Genomic DNA, 23,452 nt, shown 5'->3' with positions numbered 1-23,452 from the left:
GATGATTCTCACAACTAAATTGCAGGAATGGAAGGGAAAGGTTAGGAGGAGTCATGGAGTAATATTGGAAGCTGGGAATTAATAGACAGGAGCTAGGAAGGAAGTCATACTTCTGTCCCAGGTCATGTTTTCCTAATTGACTGAAGGCCAGTTTCAAAAACCAGGTATCTGTCAAAGATAGGCATCATGCCCATCCCCTCGAGTTCAAGTTGTACTTGAACTGAGTTTAAAGAGCAGTTTTCAGCTCTAATTGTCTGAACAGTCATTAATTAGACAGATGTGGCTTAGGTACCATTAACAGAGAGATTAAAAGCTGTAAAGCTTAAGCCTTTATCTCACACCTAGATTCCTTGGAGCTCCCAGCTGTAGTCAGCAAACTTAAACTCCAACCACTGAGGACCTGGTGAGAGAAGGCCAGCCTGGAAGGTTTAATTAGACTTTGGAGGAAATTGTACATTTAATCTGGGAGCCAGTCATCCCTTAGTAAAGGCAATAAGTTGGGAGCACCACCATAGGAGGGACATATAGGATCTTTGAGAATTTTTGCCTTTCTCTAGAAACCAAAGTTCTAGGACATGATTCAAAGGCAAAGCAGGAAGGACATGATGTTCTCAGATACTATTTTTTTTAAGTGAGACTCATGTGTATACCCTCCACATACACATACATACTTCCTTGAGTATAATAATAAGAATGATGATGATGATAATGATAATATCTGATATTTATATAATAGATTGAATGCTAGCCCTGGAGTCAGGAGGACCTGAGTTAAAATCTGGTGTCATTTGCTTGCTAGCTGTGTGACCCTGGCCAAGTCACTTCACCCTGTTTACCTCCATTTCCTTATCTGTAAAATAAGCTGGAGTAGGAAATGAAAAAAAAAACATTCTAGTATCTTTGCCAAGAGACCTCCAAATGAAGTTATAAAGAGAGGGACATGACTAATTGACTAAACAACAACAACATTCATACAATGCTTTAAATAACTTGCCCCAAGGTCATATAGCTGGTGAGGATCTGAGGCAGGATTATGAATTTATGTCTTCCTGACTTGAGGTCCAGAGTTCTAACCACTATACCATCTAGCTGTTTTTATTTCATTCTCCTTTGTAATGGATTATCTCAAGTTGAGATAAGTAAGAACTTGAAAGTGGATGGAAGGTTGCTATATTTCTGAAATAAAGATTACTATATATTCATTTTAATTCCCTTTTGGACTTTAAGTTCAGAAAGCCTCATTGGTGTCCAATTTAGGGCCAAAGTAACAAAAGACTGGAGGCCCCTAATGAGACACTGCCAATTCAAAACCTAAAGGATTATGGAGGTTTCTTTGACATAGTCTGCTGCAGCACTATAGAAAAGTATCAGAGGTTTGAGCTGGAAGGGCTCATAGAGATTGCCTTGTTAAACTCCCTCATTTTGCAGATAAGGAAAAAAAGATAAGGCACAGCAAGGTTGAGTGATACATCCAAACTCATATAGCTAATTAGTGTCTAGAGAAAGGTGCAGAAACTAGGTATCCTGACTTCCAGGTCCCCATTATTTCTACTATCCATAACAAAATGAATGCAAAGTGAATATAAACATGGCAATTGTGATTTTAACAACAACTACCAGGGTTAAGGAATCTCAGATCTTGAGGCTCCCTCAAGGTTTATCAAGTCCAAACCATACCTGAAAGGAGTAACCTTTCCAACATACTGAAGTTATCACCCTGTTAACTCTGGAAAAAATAGAAAATTTAGAAGTGGTATGATAGATAGCTTTCTTCAAGTATCTGAGGGATTGTTAATGAAAGCAGGATTAGGCTTGTTTTATTTAGCTCCAGTGGAGCAAAACTAGCAACATTAGGTAGAAGTTGCTTGGAGACAGATTTAGGCTGGAAATAAGGAAACATTTCCTAACAGTTGGAGCTGCTCAAAAATTGAATAGCTGTTTGTGAATATAGTGGGATTCTTCTCATTAGAAATCTTCAAGTTAAAGCTGAATAACAACATTTTGGAGACTCTGAACAATATAGGCAGGACAAGATGTCCTTTACTATCTAATCAAAGTGTGAGACTTTTTAAAAACAGTTAATGAAAAGAGATTTATTTGGCCATAGTAGAAGACCATTCAACAAAGCTATCCATTGAAGACCACTCCAAGTTGTTTCAACTCAGAGAAGCTCCCTTGCCTGAGTTGAGTATCATAGTCTGCCAAACAAAGACACTCAGCTCTGAGGTTCTGATTCCATTACTTAGGGTGAAGCTCACTCCATTCTAAGATAGACCAACCTACAGGAGAACTGCTCTAATAATCAGGAAGCAAGATCTTCCTCTTATGATTAAGATTCAAAGACTTGAGGACAACTATTAGATTTCCCTGAGCTCTCTTCTTCCTTGGGGCAAACATACTTGGTTCCTTTAACTCATCTTTGCATATCATGTTGTTTTGGGCATCACTGATACCATCTTGTTTCATTTCACCTTTCAGAAAAATTTTCTTCCTTTGTGATATAGCTCAAGTGTCACAACCTTCTCTGATCCCTTAAATTATTAGTTTTCTGTTGCCTCCCCGCAAATTCCCAGATTTTGTCTGATTTCTCCTTGGCCTCTATCTCTCCCTACCTTGTATTTTTGTCTGTGGAATTGTTGTATACATGGATTAGAAACTAACTTCCTTGAGGGCAGGACCTATTTTGTTTTTGGTTCTGTAGCTCTAGTGTATAACACTGTTTCTTATCTACAGTATAGATCTTTAAACTTTTGTTAAACTATTCAACTGAAAATCATTTTTATTCCCTTCATCACCTAGTTGCTATCCTCTCCAAGTTGTCAATTTTCCTCTTAGGTTGTGATGTACAGAAATGAATAAATTATTCCAAATGCAGTCATTCACTGATCTTCTAATGATGATTTCAAATGAAGAAGCATTATATAGTAGAACTCTGGACATGAGTTCAGGACTGGGTTCAAATATTACCTCTGACAGTGACTAGATGTGTGATTATGGGTAAGCCCCATAAATTCTCAGAATTTCATTTGTCTTTTCCATAAAAGAGTGGCAACAATAAATATAACACATAACTCAGACAGTTGATATGAGGATCAAGAGAAATAATACATGTAAAGTACTTCATAAATCTAGAAACTATATAAAAGTTCACATTTGTTAAAGAATAGCTATCTCTATCTCTATATCTATATGAAAATATAGGTGTGTATATGTAAATATAGATAAATGTATATGAAATCACACATACACAATATGGTTTGGACTTGTGATTTCATCAATGCAAGTTAAGCCTTTGAAGGCACCTTCAAATCACATGTCCCTTAGAGATAGCTACCTTAGTTTCAAGGTACTCTGAAGTTCAGATACACTGAAATCATTGCTCATGAATGGGTCCCACTAATGTGTTCACTTTTAATAGTAAGCCAAAAAACAGAGTTGAAAAATCAAAACTTTTAATGGAATGTCATGATAAGAAAAATAGCAATAAAACCCTTTCCCCATACACCATGGATAGATTCTCTTTTAAATATACACACCATAAGGGGGAAGGGTGGACACATATAGGCAGAACAAATGAAGAGCCACACATATAAGGAATATGGCATACGCTAGAAGTGGGGAAAAAAAAAGCAATACAGGGAACCCAGGTGGTCAGGTGCAAATTCAAAGGTATACACACACATATAGGGAGCATAAATAACAAAGGTACATATTTGTTGCTATTGCTCAGTTGTTTGAATTATTTCTCAGTCTTCATGACCCCATTTGGGGTTTTCATGGCAGAGATACTGGATTGGTTTGCCATTTCCTTCTCTAGTCCATTTTACAGATGAGGAAATGAAGTGAGCAGGATTAAGTGATTTGCCCAGGGTCACACAGCTAGTAAGTGTGTGAGGCTGGATTTGACCTCAGGCCCAGCACTTTATCCACTGTGTGACCTAGCTGCCCCCAGGGTACATAAATGAAGGGGAAATTTGCCTCTGAGGCTGAAGGCCTGCAGTTATTTCTTGTGACCATCATCACACTACTCCCATTGAACCAGATGCCCATTTGTTTGGATGGTAGTCTCTAACAGGTGGACACTGTCTATTACTCCATGAAATACAACTCTGATGAACAGTTGCCATTGTGTGATTTTGCTAGAAATGTAATTTTTACTGGATTATACCGTAATGGACAGGAGTCTCCAACAGCTGTTGTGAGATTTGGTCCCAAAGGGCAGTACATATTTACTATTTCTTCATGAAAAAAGAAGAATGTGCTCTACTTGCATAGTTCGAATATATATATATATATATATATATATGTATGCATATAAATCTATAATATTTTATATCTATTATATCTATTTTATTATATATTTATCTCTCTATTTATATTTGAACTATGCAGGTATATACTATGTAATGTAGGTTTATAATATCATTGTTGTTATTATGTGTCCTTTGTTTTCAAAGAGGACCGATAACATCACAAGGTGATGTCATGGATTTAAGTGAGGCATAGTTGCACAAAGACTTAAGCTTCACTCTTCTGAAGTCATTGAAGTCCAGTGTCAAGATAAAAATTAAGACAATTGGTGGTGGTCCAGAATGCAGTGTCTTTGATGTCTGATCAAGCTCTAAGCACTCCACAGTGCCAGCTTCAGCTGCCTTCATGGCCTTTGGAACAAATTATTTCCATCTGCCCATTCCACAGGGGAAGTCTTCACATGCTTGGGATAGACAACCCCTAAGTCACCAACTGGTATGAGGCCCATTGGTTACCCTCGACCTGGTTTAACATGTGTGCTGAGATAGTTTTACCTGGGTGTGGGTGTTGTGCATGCTACAGGTTCTTGGAACCACAAGTAAGAGTTAAGTGCCAGGTAGACACCAAAGAGTGGATGAACATCCCTGAAAAGGGCTTGGAAAGCCCTCACACTAGAGGTCCTCCCTGAATACACCATAGACCCCATATATGTATATGTACATGTATATGATATATATGTATACATGTATATACACACATGTATATTTAAAACATACATTTATTTAGTTTTAGTTTTAAACATTCACTTCCATAAGATTTTGAGTTCCAAATTTTTTCTCCATCTCACCCTTCCTCCCATCCCAAGATGATGTGTAAATTAATATAGGCTCAACTTATACAATCATATTAAACCTATTTTCACTTTAGTCATGTTGTAAAGAAGAATTAGAACCAATAGGAAGAATCACAAGAAAGGGGAAACAAAAAGAGAGAGAGAGAGAGACAGAGAGAGAGAGAGCAATATGCTTCAATTTGCATTCAGACTCCATAGTTCTTTTTCTGAATGTGGATAACATTTTCCATTATGAGTCTTGGAGTTGTCTTAGATCCTCACATTGTTAAGAAGAGATAAGTCTATCAAAGTTAGTCATCACACAATGTGGCTGTTACTGTGTACAATGTTCTCCAGGTTCTGCTCATTTCACTCAGGATCAGTCCATACAAGTCTTTCCAGGTTTTTCTGAAGTCTACTTGCTCATCATTTCTTATAGCACAATAATATTCCATTACATTCATATATCACAACTTGTTCAGCTGTTCCCCAACTGACGGGCATCCTCTCAATTTCCAATTCTTTGCCACCACAAAAAGAGCTGTTATGAATATTTTTGTACATATGGGTCCTTTTCCTGTTGTTATGATTTCTCTGGGATACACACCTAGAAATGGTATTACTGGGTCAAAGGATATGTACAGTTTTATAGCCCTTTGGGTGTAGTTCCAAATTGCTCTCCAGAATGGTTGGATCAGTTCACAACCTCACCAACAATGCACTAGTGATCCAATTTTCCCACATCTTCTCCAACATTTATCATTTTCCTGTTTTGTCAAGTTGTTCAATCTGATTGGTGTGGTGTGGCACTTCAGAATTGTTTTGATTTGCTTTTCTCTAATCAATAGCAATTTAGAGAATTTTTTTTTCATTGCATATGTATATTTTGGAAAATAGCCACTCAACCTTAGGACCAACAATACTTAGGGGAGGGGAGAGATTTCCTCCTGTCTTCTTTCATTGAGTGGCCTGTCATTCCTTTCAATGTAGTATTAAAATATTTTTTACTTTATTTATTTTACATGCATTTATACTCTGTTTCTCTCATTGTCCCTCTATTAAGCAAATAAAATAAAATAAAACAAAACAAAATTCTACAAATATGCTTACCCTATTAAAATAAATTTTGATACTGGCCATGCCTGAAAACATGTCTTCTTTCTGTATTTTAAGTTCATCTTTTCTCTGACAGGAGGTGAGTAGTATGTTTTATATTCAGTCTTATGGACTGTCTCTCATCCATCCAGGCTTTGGGCCTGGAGCCAGGAAGACTTGAATTCAAATCTGGCCTCATACACTTATTAGCTAGTTGTGAGATTTTGGTTAACTTAATCACTGTTTGGGCTTTTGACTTTTCTTTTTCTTTTCTTTTTTTTAATTTGTCAAATCTTTATTGGGTAAGTGGGGAAGGTTGGCAGGATCCAACTTAGTCTTTCTTGGCAGCAGCCTTCCTCATGGCAGCTAGGACATTGCTGAGCTCCTCTCTCTTCCTCTTGGCCCAGATGTGAGTTCCCAGTCTTCTTTCGATGAACTTAAGGGCTCGATTATCCTTGGAGACCTTTAAAATTCCATGGCCCACCTCTCATAAGAGGCAAATCCACACACCTCCCAGATCATATCTCTCACAAACTTGGTATGTTTGGTCAAGCAACTGCAGTGGTGGCAGTATCATGGCTTTGAAATGTTTTTGGTAACTTTGTGGCCCTTGTCGAGGTCTATGGCCATGGGGTATCAGATGGCTACTGCAGGTCCAATGGCACCCACAGTTTCAGTTGCATCCCTGAAACATGATGGTGAAGGTTAGAGTCAACAGATTAGGCCATATTAGGCACCTGGTGACCAAGGCTGCATTCACTTCAGGTGGAGTAGACATCATGGGCATCAATGACCCCTTCATTGACCTCAACTACATGGTTTATGTGTTTCATTATGATTCCACCCATGGCAAGTTCAAGGGCACTGTCAAGGCTGCAAATGGAAAGCTGATGGTCAATGGAAAAAACATTACCATCTTCCAGGAACAGGATCTCCCCAGTATTAAATGGGGGGATACTGGAGCTGAGTATGTTATAGAGTCCACTGGAGTCTTTACCACCATGGAAAAAGGCTGGGGCTCACTTGAAGTGTGGAGCCAAGAGGTTCATCATCCCTGCTCCTTCTGCTGATGCCCCAATGTTTGTGATGGGAGTGTACCATGAGAAATATGATAATTCTCTTAAGCTTGTCAGTAATGTTTCCTGCATCACCAACTGCTTGGCCTCCTTGGACAAGGTCATTTATGACAACCACGACATTGTGGAAGGACTCATGACTACAGTCCATGCCATTAGTGCTACTGAGAAGACAGTAGATGGACCCTCTGGTAAGCTGTGGTGTGATAGGCTTGCTGATGCTCAAAACATCATCCCTGCTTCCACTGGTGCTGCTAAGGCTACAGGCAAGGTCATACATGAGCTGACTAGGAAGTTCACAGACATGGCCTTCCTTGTTCCTACTCTCAATGTATCAGTTGTGGATCTGACCTGCTGCCTGGAGAAACCTGCCAAATATGATGATATCAGGAAAGTGGTGAAGCGAGCATCAGAGAGACCTTTGAAGGACATCTTGGGGTACACAGAGAACCAGGTTGTATCCTATGATTTTAATGGCAACACCCACTCTTCTACCTTTGATGCTGGTGCTGTTATTCTCCTCAACAACCATTCTATCAAGCTCATTTCCTGGTATGACAATGAGTGTGAATATAACAATTGTGTAGTAGACCTCATAGTCTACATGGCCTCCAAAGAGTGGAAAAATGGAAAGCCATGGACCTTCATCCCTAATCAAAAAAATGGAAATCCATCCCTGTGGAGCCTATATTCCTAACCTCTGTTCCCATACTGAGGATCCCATGTTCCACTCACATCCTTGTCCCAAAGGAACCCTGTAGTGGGGGGGAGAAGTCTAGAGTTCTATATTGTGTATCATCGATAAAGTCATTACATTCAGTGAAAAAAAACTTAATCGTTGTTTGATTCAGTTTCTTCATATATAAAATGGTGATAATAATTACACCTCACTCACATGGTTATTGTGAGGATCAGACAAGATATTTGTAAAGTGCTTAATATAGTGCCTGGAACATAGTAGACAATAAATGTTTATTTCCTTCTCCTTTTTCCCCTTTTAAGATTGTTTTTCTCTAAAATATTGTTACATAAATTGTTCTCAGAGTTCTGTTTGTTTCATGCTGTATAAGCTCATAGAGATCATCCAAATCTCCTCTGAAACTGTTCATTTTGTCATTTCTTATGGCATAATATCCCATTACAATCATATATGACACTTTGTTTAGCCATTCCCTACTAGCATGGACTTCATATGAGTTCTTTTCCTCTTTCTTTGATTTCTTAAGGTTATAACCCTACTAGAGGTATTACTGGGTCAAATGGTATGCACAGTTTGGTAACTTTTTAGATATAGTTTCCAATTGCTTTCCATAATGGCTGGACCCTTAATGCATTATTTTCAAGGTCTATCACTCCAAGCAGTAGATTCTCAGACCTAATTGCCAAGACCTTGAGAACAATAATCAGAAACACTCTTCACTACCTAGCTAGTGCCCTCAGACTTAAATCTTTCTATTCTTTGTATTCAATTTCCCAAAATCTGGATTTGACTCTCTCCATAGGTCACCTGATCCTAGCTAATGATAAGCATTTCGAAAGTCACCTAATTTTAACCTCTGAAATAGATATGATCTCAATTTTTTATCCATGTAAGCTCTATCCACCACTAACTGGTGTTTGTGGTTCTAACTCCAAACTTCCATTCTCCCACATAGATGAGTATGAAAGGAAAAGGTACAGGGATAAAGGAAAGCCCAGGAAAGCAAAGCTCTAATTTTCCCATCTAGTTACATTTCCATCCTTTTTATTTAGCCAGCAGAGACTGAAAAATCTTTTAATTCACTCTTGTATAAGAAACTCCTAATAAGGAAATTTACTTCATTCACCTATTCTTCTGTAACTTTTAGTTGTAGTTGCCTAGGACATTTTAAGGTTAAATTACTTGCCCATGGTCTTATAGCTAGTAAGTGTCAGAGGCAGGAAGCACTACCTAATCTTTCTGACTTGTTACCTATTGCTGACTGAAATAAATCAATTTTTGCTTGTGTACAAATCTTTTACATTCCTTAAGATCAGTCCATTTTTTCTTATCTAATTAAGATTAAGAGTCTCTAGAACCTTCAGTTGAAACTAACTTGCCTTGCTGGAATTCTTAAATGGACATAATTCTTAGGTCATTTTACCAATAAAAAATGAGGTTACTTAAATGTCTAAGGAATTAATATAGATCTTAGTCCAGGCATTAGTTTGTGGATCCAATTATTAATCCTGATGTTCCTGCTTCAGTTCTTGATAAATTGTTTGTAGTTGGATAACTAAGGAATTGTTGATCACACATCGCACATCATTGGTTTATTAAAATAGCAGTTTTTCTACTTTTCACTTAAGACATGTGCATGCAGACTTTCTACAGTGAATGTCTTCAGTTTAAATGAAATATTTCCTGACTGTTTTTAAGCTTCTGAGAAACTCCAAAACAGAGTTGGTAACTCAAGAAATATTTGGATTTCAGAACAGGTGGGAACATGCCATTGGGAATACCTGAAAGGTTGGAAAGATAATGATTTCAGTGAAACATGGAATGAAAATACAACACTGGCTATAGAGATGATGGGAAATATTGATACATTTTATAATATTGTTGAACATGAATAGAAAACATAAAAATGACAGTGCCCTTGATATAAAAAGTGACCTGCCATTTATTTAAAATTTAATATTAAGGCCCTGACATTAGCTAGCAAAGATTCATTATACCCATGGAAAAATCTTAGCTATGTCTATGGTAACTGGGCACCAATTTAATAAGCAATGACCAAAAAAAAAGATGCCAGCTATTTTGAAAAGAACACATTTAAATCGTGTCATATTGATTCATTTGTCCATACAGGATTTAACAAAAATCCTCATATTCAATTGTGTCCCAAACAAGTTAGGACAGGAACTTTCAAAACTAATTTTCAAAAATAAAACTTGAAATCAACATCCAGTTGTTACCTTGACATTACCAATGTAGGAGAAAGATGTCTACTCAATAAAGAACCATCTGCAGCTATTTTAGATTGATGTCAGCTGCTGCAAAGGACAGTAATAGATTGATGGAGTGGCACAGTTTGAGCTTGAAATCCTATAGATCCTGTGCAGTGTCACTATCTAACTCAGCAGTGATGCTTCCTTATGTGGCCTCAGCAGGTACGCTGCCAAATAACTGAGCAAACAGACTAGGTTCAACAGCAATAAAGGAGCAGGCAAAATTGCTTAACACAAGTAAATCACAGGATTAGAAATCTCTAGGGGAAAAAAAGCTTAGGAGTAAAGACTTGAATGCAGTAGTATGGTTCCTATGGGGCTTGGAGAATTAGGTTGACTAGAACAAAACAACAGTCAGAATATATTCCTAGTTTCCTAAGCAGCAGCAGGATGACCACAGATGATTATAATCTGTTAATTTTTTTTGTCTGTCGTATACCCATCATTAGCCAGGGAAGACAATAAATGTAGCAGATTCCTTGCTAGCAGGCTCACCTTGCTTCTAACCCCGATTCACTATCCTCAGTTACAAACATGGGAAAGCCAGTAGGAAGAATTACTGTGCATCAGCTAAGGTACAGATGAGAGTTATAATCAGTATGGAAGACAACAGTAACAGAAGAAATAGCATGACAAAAGGGCAAAAACACTGGATTTGGAGTCAGAAAGATAGTCAAGAACTCAGGTTGAGGATCTTAAAATAGTCATGTATTAGTAGACAAAGTCCTTTAACTCAGAGGCACTACCTTCTTTACGGGTAGGTCAAGAAGATGAGAATTGAGAAAAGGCCATTTGTCAATTAAGATATTGTTGATAACCTTGGAGCAGACAATTTCAGTTGTATAATGAGATTGGAAGCTATATTTCAGAGAGTTTAGAAGTGATTGAAAGGAGACAAGGTGGAGACAACTAGTATGGATGACTTTGTTAAGTTTATCCAAGAAGTGGAGGAGACATATAGGATAGTACTTACTGGAAATGGTCAGATTAAGTCAGCATTTTTAAGACCTTATTTAAGACCTTAGGAGACAGGGATATTTGACCTACCTGCGTCCTTTGACACTGTTGATGACTATTTCTTTATGGATATTCTCTTCTCTAGATTTTCATGACATTTCCGCCCTCTTCCTACCTGTCTGATGACTCCTCAGTATTCATTGCTAGATCATTATCCATGCATTATGAATATCTGTAATAACTCATTTTTTTCTATAGCATCTCCCTTGGTGATCCATCAATTTTCATGGGTTCAAATGCATTTCCAAAGTTTTGACCATTTCAAAATGGTTATCTCATAGGCATCTCAAACTCAACAAGGCCAAAATGGAACTAATTATCTTTTCCTGCCCCAACTAACTCACTTCTATAAACTTCCCCATTACTATCAAAGCATCACCAGCTTCCCTCTTACTCAAGCCCTAAGCTTAGTGTCATCTTTGACGCTCTTTTCAATCCTTTTCAAAATCTTATCACTTCTATCTTCAAAACTTCTGTTGACTATATCCTCGTCTTTCCATTCATACACCTACTGCCCATGCTCAAGTTCTCAATATCTCTCTCCTGGACCTTTGCAAAAACCTTCTACTAGGTCTTCTGTCCTCAAATCTCTTGCTCCAAATCGTCCTCCACAGAACATGATCTTCCTAAAATTTAGGTGACCATGTCACCTCCTATTCAATAAGCTCCAGTAACCCCCATTAACTCCAATATCACATATAAAGTCTTCTGACCTTAAAGCTCTTTACAATGCGTGAATTGAAGCTCTTCCTTCCCAGTGTTCTTATACTTCTTGACTCTTCCACACATTCTCTGTGACACAGCTACACTGACTTACTTGCCAATCTTTCCATAACATGCTCCAACTACCACTCTAGAACTTTGCATTGTCTCTCTTCTTCATGGACTCCTCTCTCTCCTGACCTCTTCCTTTTAGCTCCTCTGGTTTCCTTCATTTCTCAATTCAAATCCTACCTTCTTCAAAAGGCCATTCCCAAGTGCATTCAACACACATTTATTTGTTCATTGCCCTTCTGATTCATAGGAGACTCAGATATATTCTTGCTCAGATAGAGATTAATTATGTTTTCCCTTGGAGGTGAGTCACTGAGGACCTGCAGATAGGCCTAACACAGTATTAGAAGAAAACATTGGATTTTGAGTTAGAGAATCTGAACTCAAGCTGTGTTACCTTAGAAAAGTCATTTAATTTGTCTGGATCTCAGTTTCCTCATCTATAAAGTTAAGAAATTAGTCTAGATGATCTCATAAGTCCCTTCCAACTTTATGATCTTAAGAATATTGGGTTTGTGTAAGTAGTTGAATTTAGACTGAGAGTTCTTTGTCATATAGAGCATGGAAATGTTTATTTTTCAATGAAAATGTAAAATCCAACTGGGAAATACTCCTTTTTCCCATTCTTCTTCCAGGAATGTCCTGATAAGTCATTGTCTTAGACCATCACTACCGCAAGTCAGGTTTCCCAAAGGATCAGACTTGAAGTGATGGTAAAAATCATACAATAGAATTATTTCTTCTGCTATTGAATCACATCAAAGTATTTCCCCCTTTATTAAAACACACATTGCTTAATCTATTTGCTTAGGAATTTAAACCCCAAAAAGATTCATTTTCACTTAAATGGATTTTAACTGCCACCTTGGAAATTATGGATAGAATCTAGAAAAAAAATAAAAGAAAATTTGCAAACGGTATGCTTAAATTCCTGTGAACACTAGTAAAAGGCAAGCAGTCCAAAGGTAGGAACACCACTTAACAAATGCTGCCTCAGATTTTAAATCTTTGCCTTGTAGAGAAAAGAGCAAAGCTGAAAGAATGTGTATGTATACGTATGTGTGTGTGTGTTCGAAGACCTATTTCACAACATTGGCTTTATCACACTCCAATTAATCACTACACTTCAGTTATTTGTCATCATTTTCATCACCATAAACCCTGCATTTTTTGAACATTTCTATAGTACTCTTTAACTAAAATTAAAAAAAAAATAAATGAAGTGATAGTCACTTTGGATCATAATATAAAATCACATTAGTTGAAAAAAACAATTTGCATAAGTTCCTCAATATCTACATCTAAAAGTTATCCAGAAACAAAGAGAGAGTAGGATTCTACAGAGATGTTAACATTTTGTCTGTATTCTGTGGGTCTAGAGAAATAATCAATACCATAGAAAGGCTGAGTAAAAAAAAAAGAGAGAGAGAAAAGAAAAAAAAAAGAAATGTAAATGCCTTACTTTCTCCTCTTGACAAATCTCCAGTTAGACCAAAACACATCAGAATTTCAGTGATAAACCCTAGTTGTTTATGCTTATGAAGCTATGATTTCATTTGACAAACAACAATACTGTATGGTACATGTGTAATACAAGTTATAATATCCCAACCTTTTCATCTTTCCCTCCTGGGGTTCATGAATTTGTTTTTCTTTTTTATATTTTGATGATTATTCCAATATGACTGGTTTCTTTTTATTCCCATACATTTTATTTTATACATTTGAAATATTGTAAGAAAGTGTCCATAAGATTTACCAGATTGCCAAGAAATCTCATGACATGACGCAGAAAAGGTTAAGAATCCCTGCTCTAGGAAAGTATCCAAACACAGCTTTTAGGTTCTCCACATTCTGAAAACTTTAAGCTTAATTTATATTATCCCCTCTTTGTTCTAACCAAACTGGACTACTAGCTCTCCCTGGTACTGGATAATCCATCTCCCACATTCCCCATTTGCACTAACCAAACCAAATACACTGAGGGTATTCTTTTTCTACCTCTACCTTTCAGAGCCCTCTTTTCCTCCATGACTTAGCTGCGGTGTGTCCTCCTCCTTGGAGTCTTTTCTCATACCGTTAGTAGATTGGCTGGCTCTCTTCTGAAGTCACTATCATCTTTACTTCTTCAGCACCTGATACATAATAGGTACTTAAGAGAAGTGATTGTTGATTTATAGACTGATTGCTTTGCCAAATATATTTTTAGCATTTTTCCCTATAGGAATTTATCTCTGATGCTATCATGGAAATCTAGTTTTATAATAAAACTTGTATTGTCTTGACAGAAATTTATTTTATAGCCAACTTTGCTGTAATGTCTATTTCATAAAACAGGGCTTATCTCTAGCCAATGAGAGGTTATTCAAGTAAATTTTCCCCAATAACTTAGGAAATACTATTGTGTTCCAAGTTACATGCAATGTTAATGGTGTCATCTCAGTAACATGATGATTCCCAGAACTGCATGGACTTCTTGTACTCCACAGGATCTTCAATATTCTCAAGGGCTGTCGTGAAATGCTCAAAACATTTCCAAAACAATTCAAATTGGCAGAGTAAATAGCCATCTTGTGCAGTTGGTAGGGAATGAGGAGATTTGGTCAAGGTAACAATGATTGGGCATCACAATATCCTGGAAGTTAGGAATAACTGCAGCAGAATAAGGAGGCAAACATGAACATATGGCTAGCGGAATGGTATAGAAAATAAATGATTAGAAATCATGTCAGATGTTTTACCTAGTTAACCTCACATTGAAAGGCAAAAAAAAAAGACTTGTGCTGTTTAAAATATGCTTATGTGTTCTGCTTCGAACTGTTTCATAAACAACATTTATGAAACAAATGTAAGGAGACAAAAGTAAGGAGATATTTTATGTAAAATGATCTCTAAAGAAATAACAATCAGCTTCCAATTAAGAATACCTATCACCACAGTCTTCTCCAGAGATGCTTTGTTTGTCTTTTTGATGACCTGCAGATGTTGCTCTTGGGTTGAAGATGACATAGAGAATGTACATTGTGTGAACTGTTGTTTCTTTCTTTACTGATTATAGCATAAGAGTTTGAAATTGCCCTTGGGACACCAAAGAAAAATACTGAAATAGTGTTTCTTTATTCTTCTCTTTGACATTTTTGATCATCTAAAGGAATCATGAGCCCATGATTGGTGTCCAAAGAGACCTATCAACTATAAGAAAGCAACAGTAATCACTAGTGGTTTTTGTAAATTAACTGAAAGGTAGGGCTTTCTTGGAAATATTTGAATATATTGCTTGCGTTGTGAATGTTTAGTACCTCTCCTTGGGCTAATTGAACATTTCAATGCAGGCATAATATCAAAATGACAGCAGGCTGGCCAAGAAATTTTTTTCTATGCCTTCATTTTTTCTCTTTCATTCACTCAGCAGATAAAAATTTAGAACAAGGGTAGGTAAACTATAGCATTGGTACCAGGGAAGGGACCTGGCAATCTATCACTGACATATTCAATTTAATAGTTCTGTCTAACAAACATTTACTAAACTTCTTTTGTGCACAGAATACTTTCCAAATTCTAGGAAAATACCAATTTAAGTTGGGACCTCCAATTAGATTAAGGTTCCATAACCTCTGAATTAGGGATGACCCGAGATAACAGGGAAGTCTTCAGAGTATCTTATCAAGAATGCTGCTATCACATTTTCCAGATTTATTGTTGTCCAGCCCTTGGAGGTTTTCTGTGTCCCAGACTTCAGAAGAGCCTGCCACACAAGAGTTCCCTAGGGATACACGCAGTAAAAGGGAATACAAATACAGATACATAAGGAATGCCTTCCAGGAATACCAAACCCCTGGAGTTATATCGCCTTGCTATAAACCTGGCACTCTTCCTCTTTTTCTAATCAAAATTGTGGACTCTGTAGATGCCACTGCTCTGTTTTTATTTTTCTGCCTGCAGACTGACTGAGTAGGAGGGCAGCTGACTGTCTTAGTCTGGGCTATAGGCAGCATTTAACAGATTTCTAGTTCCTGTGGTTCAAATGCCTTCTTGACTGTGGTAAAAATGAAGTCTAGTAGGAGGATGTGCCATGTATATAACAGCTATGATATGAAATAACACAAAATTACATAAAATGTGTAAGTGCTATGAGAGGTTTTGTGTGTGTGTGTGTGTGTGTGTGTGTGTGTGTGTGTGCTTGAACAAAGACTCATGGATAAGAAAATTGGTGACTTCCAAGTTTAAGTTTCAGTAGTTTGGTGGAAATGAAAGCTAAATTGAAAGGGAGTGAACAGAGATGGGTGGTGAGGAAAGAGAGGAATTGGATATAAGAATTTTCTTTCCAGTTTTAAGACTCTCTGTGTCTCTGTGTCTGTCTCTCTCTGATTTCATGTACCTTATTTGACCTTATCAGTAGCTAAAGGGCTACTGACAAAGGAAAAGTGAGAACTTAGGGGAAATACATAAATTTCATTTTAAACTGAAAGTTATCTTCTTAAAATAGGGAAAACATTCATATCAAATCTGTGAATACTTTTCACCAATCATTATGCTTATGAAAATTACTTTGGGCTACCTCAGTTTTCATTGAACATGCCCTTATAATTATACATGCCAATTTTTCTCCTTTTAACACTGCATATTTTTTTCTCCTACTTCCCACAGTACTAAACTAAGAGAAATCAAATCTTTCCACGTACATGGGAGGAGGGAGGAGAGACATTAAGGCTCTGATAAATGGTGTACTTGTTCAAAAGCCTTTGTTAAAACCATTTTGAGGATTCCCAAGAAACTATAATAGCTAGCATTTATATAGCACTTTAAGGTTTGCAAAGCACCATGTATTCTATTTCCAATTAGGATTTTTTCTTCTGTTATTCTGCTAACATAGTAGCATGTCTCTTCAGTTATTTTAGCTCCATCTACTTTAAGACAACCCAATTCCCACCAGCTTTATTCCCCTCATCTTAACCCCCTCTTCCTGTTTGTTACTCCTTTCTCTTATTTTTAAATTTTACTTAGTAGTTCCTTTTTTTAAATTTCTTGGGTCTACCAAGCCATTTAAGCCTTCCCTTTCTTCCTCACTTAGTTTAGTAAAGCAAGCCCCCTTTCTTATAATCTTCAATTTTTGTTGGTTAGTTTTTTAAATTTAGTTTTGTACCTTTTTTTCTAAAAAAGGATTTCTTTTCCTCATTCTCATCATTATTTATCTTCCCTTTTTGTCTATTCTAGATTTTTATTGTTTGATAGTTGGTTCTTAAATTTATTTAATCCTTAGGGAAATAAGAGTCGAAGATACCTGTTTTGGGTTCTTTTAAACAGTTTCTGTGTTATTGCCTTGTAAATCTTGTCTCCTTGTCCCCTTTTTTTTAATAGGGCCTCATTCTCAGACACAATGATTCCTGAAGGTGATAGAGAGTATATTACCCCATGATAGGAATTTCCCATGTTAAATTCACTATTTACTTTTGCTGTTTTCATGGAGATTTACCCCAATTTGTCCTGAAATTTCTTCCCCATATCTATGCTTCCCTCCACTCTTCTAGGTGTCAGTTGCCCTTAAGAGTGCCAGCTCTTCTTTTTCTTAGACTGGATGAGTGGTCTGTCTCTAAGCAACAAATCCTTGTAAAGTATACCCTTTGTAAAAAAAAAAACAAAAAATAAAAAATAAAAACCCATCTTACTCTGTAGAATATCTCTCTTTTCCCTTGGGAGCATTTATTAGGGGCACTCTTTCCTACCAATGATTTTTCCCCTTTTTACCCCATTTCAATCCTTCCCTTTGCCACATAATCCATTATCTAGTAGTCTTTCTTCCTGAGAGACTTCAGGAGTTATTCCCCCTTCATTGTTAGCCTCGACTTGATTAGAGTATATCACCCTGTATCTTCTTCCACATCCCCTTATGTGTTTACTTCCATTCTGTAATTTAGTCTCATGAAAAAAAAAAAGTAAAATAACCAAGAAAATATTGATTCACCTATAGGTGGAATGTTGTGAAGTTTAGTCCATGATGTTTCTCCACCATCAATTTTATTTGATTTCTCCTTTAACCCTTATCACCTCATATGCATTTAGAAAGAAATCTTTTAACAGTCTATCTTTCTGTTATTATTTTGTTGTTCTTGCTTGCTGTATTTGTTAATATCTCTGTGTATCTGTTTTCTAAGGAGTTTGAAAAGGAAATACTACAATCAGGTGTATTGTTTTAGAATGCTTTGAATACCTATTTTTTTAAATTGAATGTCCATCTTTTATCATTAGTAGTTAAGTTCATGTTTATAGGGTATGTTACCTCAGGATTCATCTTGAATTCCTTCTGTGTTTTTTAATATAGTATTCCATTACCTCCTGTACTATCTGGTGGGTGTAAAATAGCTTTGTGTTATGCAAAATTCTTTTCTTTGAAGGTCTTTCTCCTGGTTGCTTACAGGGGAATTGTCAGGGGAATTGTTAAATTTATCCATTATGTGTCCTGGAGTTTGTGCATAGTTTCTGTTGTATTCTACCAACTATTTCTACTATTTGGGTATAAATTCTACTTTTACAATTCATATTTCTCTTTTAAAACATTCAGAACATTCTGCTGTTGTTCCATGTTCTCTTGGACATCCTCATGGTCCTCTGCCTCATCAGACATTGATTAATTTTCCTTTATCTTCCAACATTTATTCATGGTTGCACAGACTCTTTTATCTGATCTGGAGGCCATATTCTCTTCTTCTAATATTATCTTTCCTGTTGGTTTATCTGCTTATGCTCAAGGTCATTAATTTAGTTTTCTTCCTCCTGAAATCTTTAAAATTTGATTCTTTCTTTATTTTTTCCTTAATAGTCTCCTAACACTAAATTATTATCTCCTTTTTGATCATAGCCTCTCTGAGGACTTGGCAATTCATGTTTCACTATCCTCAGCCTCTGCCTCAAGTGACTTCTGTGGGAGAATTAGACCAAGATACTGGATGCTTTCCCTCAGGCTTAGTGGAGGGCCACACTACCACATGTGTATGCCCTGCCCGAGTTCCCTAAGTTCTTCAATTCTCTGACTGAGTTCTTTTGCAGCATTAAGTGTGGTTTCACTGCTGTCCCAGTCTGAACAAGCTTCTGTTTTATGGTTTCCCATGGCATAGAAAGGAAGGGATGTGTAGTAGAGTTGAGTACTCATATAGCCCTTTGCAGAAGTATGGTGGAGAATAGGGGAGGGGTGCTGAGTAAGCATTTTGGGAGTTAGAGGCTAGTTTTCTTTGCTGTTATTTCATTCAGTAATTACTTCATTAGGTTGTAGGTGTCTAGGACTGTGGAGACAGTGGAAATTCTTTATCTCTGGTGCATAATTCCTACATTGAAAGAGTTTTGAGAGGTGGGGAATCAGAGAAAATGTCAAGTCCCCAATCTTGTTGGTCACGTGATCCAGAAGTCTAGGCATATCGTCTCCCCGGATCCTTACAGACAAAGTGCTGTAAGATAGATGCTGTTGTTATTTCATTTGTCAGTTGAGAAAAGGGGCTATTTCTGTCCAGGATCATACAACTGGTAAATGTTTGAGGCAGGATTAGAATTCTAGCCTCCTTGGTCCACTGCTCTATGTACTGTCACCTAACTGACTTGTACATTGCTGTAACACAAAGGCCTAAAGCCAAGAGGATATAATTATGGGTGGAATCCCATCCCCACTTTGCGTGAGTTATAAAACCTGGGCAAGGAGGCTGATACACTTGATTCTATTAATTAGATGCTTAAGGACTATATTTACATTTTATCAGAAAGAGTGGAGCCAGCTGGATTTTGTCAAGTCTGGCAATTAGTTATAACAAATAGCATATCAGACTTTAATAACAGGATCCTTGCATTTGGGACACAGAGCTGTCATTGGGTTTTGGTTCTCAAGTTGTTTCCAAAATCTGAGAAAAAAGAAAAAAGAAAATTTCTGATTTCTTAAAACACAAACAAATTATCTATTGTATCTATTCTACAACTTGAGGCTCTGCTTGTGAAAGAAGCACAATGTTTTGCACCTAATAAGCAGGTGCTAGTCTATGTTTGTGAAGTTATGAAGCACTTCCCCCACCCCCTTTTCTTCATTTAGTTTTATGTGACACAACCTGTAAAACAAATAAACTTGATGGTTTCAAGGAAGCCAGGATACTATGAATTCTGTTGAGAGGATACTGCAAACTCTTCAGTATGGAACATTTAATTCACTTTAAGACTATATCTTAGATATTCAACATGTTTAGAATATTGCTGAAAAATCAAATAAAATAAAAGGATGGAATGACTTTTAAGAGTCTGAGAATCATTAGTTTTAGGAGAGTAGAATTTCAAGGATGTACAGTAGACTCTTCTGTTGTTCACTTGTGTCTCCATGACCCCATTTGTGGTTTTCTTGGCAAAGACATCAAAATGGTTTTACATTTTCTTCTCCAGCTCACCTTATAGTTGAGGAAACTGAGGCAAGCTGGGTTAAGTGACTTGCACAGGGTCACATACCTAATAAATGTCTGAGGCTGGATTTGAACTTGGGTGCTCCTGACTCTGGGCCCAGTGCTCTATCCACTGGGCCACTTAGTGGTCACCTGCTACTAGAAACTCTTCTAACCAACTTTAAAGTCAACATTTCAGCCCTAATCCTAGTACAAGAACTGATTGAGCAGAGGCCCCTGCATAGCTGCTGGATCACCAGGCCATCTCTATATGTGGGTTCAAACACCCTTTTTGGTTCTTATCATAGCTCATATGAATTTCAGGGCAAGCATGAAGTCTCAGAATAACAAAATGATTCCTCTGCTCCTTGATATTATGGGGAAATCATTGTACCCCTTCCTTCTCTGTCCTGCCCCCGACAGGGTATCCCATTATTATTATTATTCGTAATTCAATTTAACAAACTCTTTTTTTAACATATCTGCTCCACTAACATCATTGAGGATATGAAGATTTAAAAAAAAAAGACATAGTTCCTGACCTCAGAGTCATTACAGTGTAATAAGAGATAAATCACTTACACAAAAAATATAGATTAAAATGTGGTAAGTGCCTACAACATGATTTGGGGAGGGAAGATTCAAAGGTGGTAGAATCAGGGAAGGCTTCATGGAGGAGGTATTACCTGAGCTGCAACTAATAAGCAGTAATAAAGTGTGTTACTCAAATGGAAAACAGAGCCAAAGATGCCAAAATATAAAAGTTTCTTATAGGAATTCCTGTAGAATCAGTAAGTTCAGTCAAATGCCACATGGTCATTAGAACACCTTGGGAACTCACTCAATGTCTAGTTAGTTCATCTCCTATACATATATAAGATCTCCCTTACAAAAATAGAGGGAAACTTTAACTAAAAAGGAAGGAGGAGGAGAAGCAGATTGTTTTCAATTGGTTTATTCCTATTACCTGATTCTCACTTGGCCTACATTCCCTGAATCTTTTCAGTTCTGGCCCTACACCCAGTCTGGTGCACATTTCCATAGTTGATTTGCATAATAGTCTCCATAGGGTAATAGGATGTTTTTGAAGATATCCTTATAATAGGGAGCATGCCAGGGACCTCTTTTGGCAGCAGATAGCCTCAGTCTATCACACTTCATCCAAAATGGTTTGTATTTGGGCACCAGGCAGGTGGTTCTAGTAGCATTTAGAAAGCAGCTGCTCTCTTAGCTCGCCTTACTTTGATGCTTGTGCATTCCAATGGACTCATTAGCAAAGCCTGCTTGGGACTCTGGGGTGAGAAGGGAGGGTGGGCAGTTTCAAATTTTTTCTGTTGAGTTATTGGGGCTGCCAATGTTTTTACTAATCAACATTGTTCCTTTCCAGCAGCATGAAAGGGAGGACATGGAGTTAAACAGAGCATGGGGGGAAAAAAGACAGATGAAAGTTTATCTGAGCAAGAAGGAACATTATTTTTATCTGTACGAAGCATTGAGCTCATGTTATTGTGTGCAATAGATATTGGATTTCAGACAATCAGCAGTTAAGAGAACAACTTATGTTCAAAAATACACATATGCCAAAATAGGTAAAATCAGTCTTTGGCATAATAATATACAAACTTTTGTCAATGCAATATGACAAACATTTCACAATTTGTATTAGATGTCTAGGGAATTCCAAAAGACATGAAAAGCAACCTGTAGGTCCTCTTACAGAAGGGATCCAGCCTGGTCTGGAATTGATTTAGAAATCTTATCTTCATCTTTCGTTATTAGTGGCTGAGTAATGGTGCTTGCTATTCTCCTTTGGCTGCAGGGTAGGGGAGGAGGGTTAGTGGATAAGAAAGGATGTCTGGCTTCTATCTCTCTATTCACAATGCCCTAACAAACATACAGAAATAAACTATTTTCAAGAAAAATCAGTGAACTTTCTCTTGATGTATTAGGGGTGAGAAAGGGAAAATTGATGGGAGAAGCCATCCCTATTGCACTTTAGAAATGTTCTTTAGCATCCTTTAAAATAATTGGTTAAATAAAAGGTCATGTCTATTGTTTAAATATTGTAGTTATACAATCAAAGGACCTAATATCCACCTCTATATTGGGAATTTTCCTATATGTATATAAAAAATTGTGGATAACAATCATTGAGAAAGTCATTTTAACAACCTGTTATAGGGGAGTCATTGTCAAGTACAGAAATAGAGATTGTATAGATATATGTACATGCCGAAAATTCTTTTTTAACAGAATCTGTGAAGTGTATGCCATGGTGGGAAAAACAAACAAACAAATAAACAAACAAAAATCTTCATTGGGTTGGTTACACCTTAGCCAATTACTTCTGTTTATTTTTGGAACTAAATTTTCTTGAATGCACCCAGTACAGATTTGTTTCATGCTAAAAGTCTGCCCTATATCTTCATTTTTCAGAAGATCTATGATAATATAGACATGGGTATTCCCTCCTATGATTGCAACACATAAACCTTTCCCATCTTCTGTAATTCTTATTCATGTTTTACCATAAATCTGACAAAATTAAGTCTGCTCATTGGGCTAGAAGACTGCCTTTAAGATTCTTAACTTTATATGAGTACCAATGCATAACCAGGTCTGTCCTTCTTTTATCCTTAACTTTTGCTACTTAAGTAACCCACCTCCATTTCTAGTCATATATCTTTCTGGAGATATTTTTGATGTACTTTTTGCTGTGCGATTCTTGGTTGGTAATATACTACAGCCTATTTACTTCAACAATAAATTTCTCCATTGCCCTTTAGGAAACCATGGGGCATATCACTATTCACACCTACGTAGCTCTACTGAAAATATTAGAGTTAAATAGTTAGGTCTTTGATTCAAGAAGAACTGTGGGGTCATTAAAAATACTAGACAATTTCCCCAAAGCAACCCAGCTGTCCCATTCTCCTCTTATTAAATTTTTGTTTCAGTTCATTGTCCACATATCCAAGATATGAGTGCTGAGAGAAAAGCTTTTTGAGCTAATCATCCAGTGTCATACAAAT

At 36.9% G+C, this 23,452-nt stretch overlaps 1 protein-coding gene and 1 pseudogene across 1 annotated transcript; one reads left to right on the top strand and one right to left on the bottom strand.

The window, feature by feature from the left end:
• Positions 1–6,509: 6,509 nt before the first annotated feature.
• On the bottom strand, positions 6,510–6,872 carry LOC114044624 (annotated as a pseudogene).
• A 1-nt stretch (position 6,873) lies between these two features.
• Positions 6,874–7,951, top strand: LOC114044623 (glyceraldehyde-3-phosphate dehydrogenase-like). Its single transcript, XM_027864179.1, is given in 2 exon segments — positions 6,874–7,185; positions 7,187–7,951. Coding segments are annotated over 2 exon segments (1,077 nt in total).
• Positions 7,952–23,452: the final 15,501 nt, after the last annotated feature.

Source organism: Vombatus ursinus, unplaced genomic scaffold (genome assembly GCF_900497805.2).
Source record: "Vombatus ursinus unplaced genomic scaffold, bare-nosed wombat genome assembly UNPS02014774.1, whole genome shotgun sequence".
NCBI classification, from domain to species: Eukaryota; Metazoa; Chordata; class Mammalia; order Diprotodontia; family Vombatidae; genus Vombatus; species Vombatus ursinus.
This window is presented reverse-complemented; position numbering and strand designations above follow the sequence as displayed.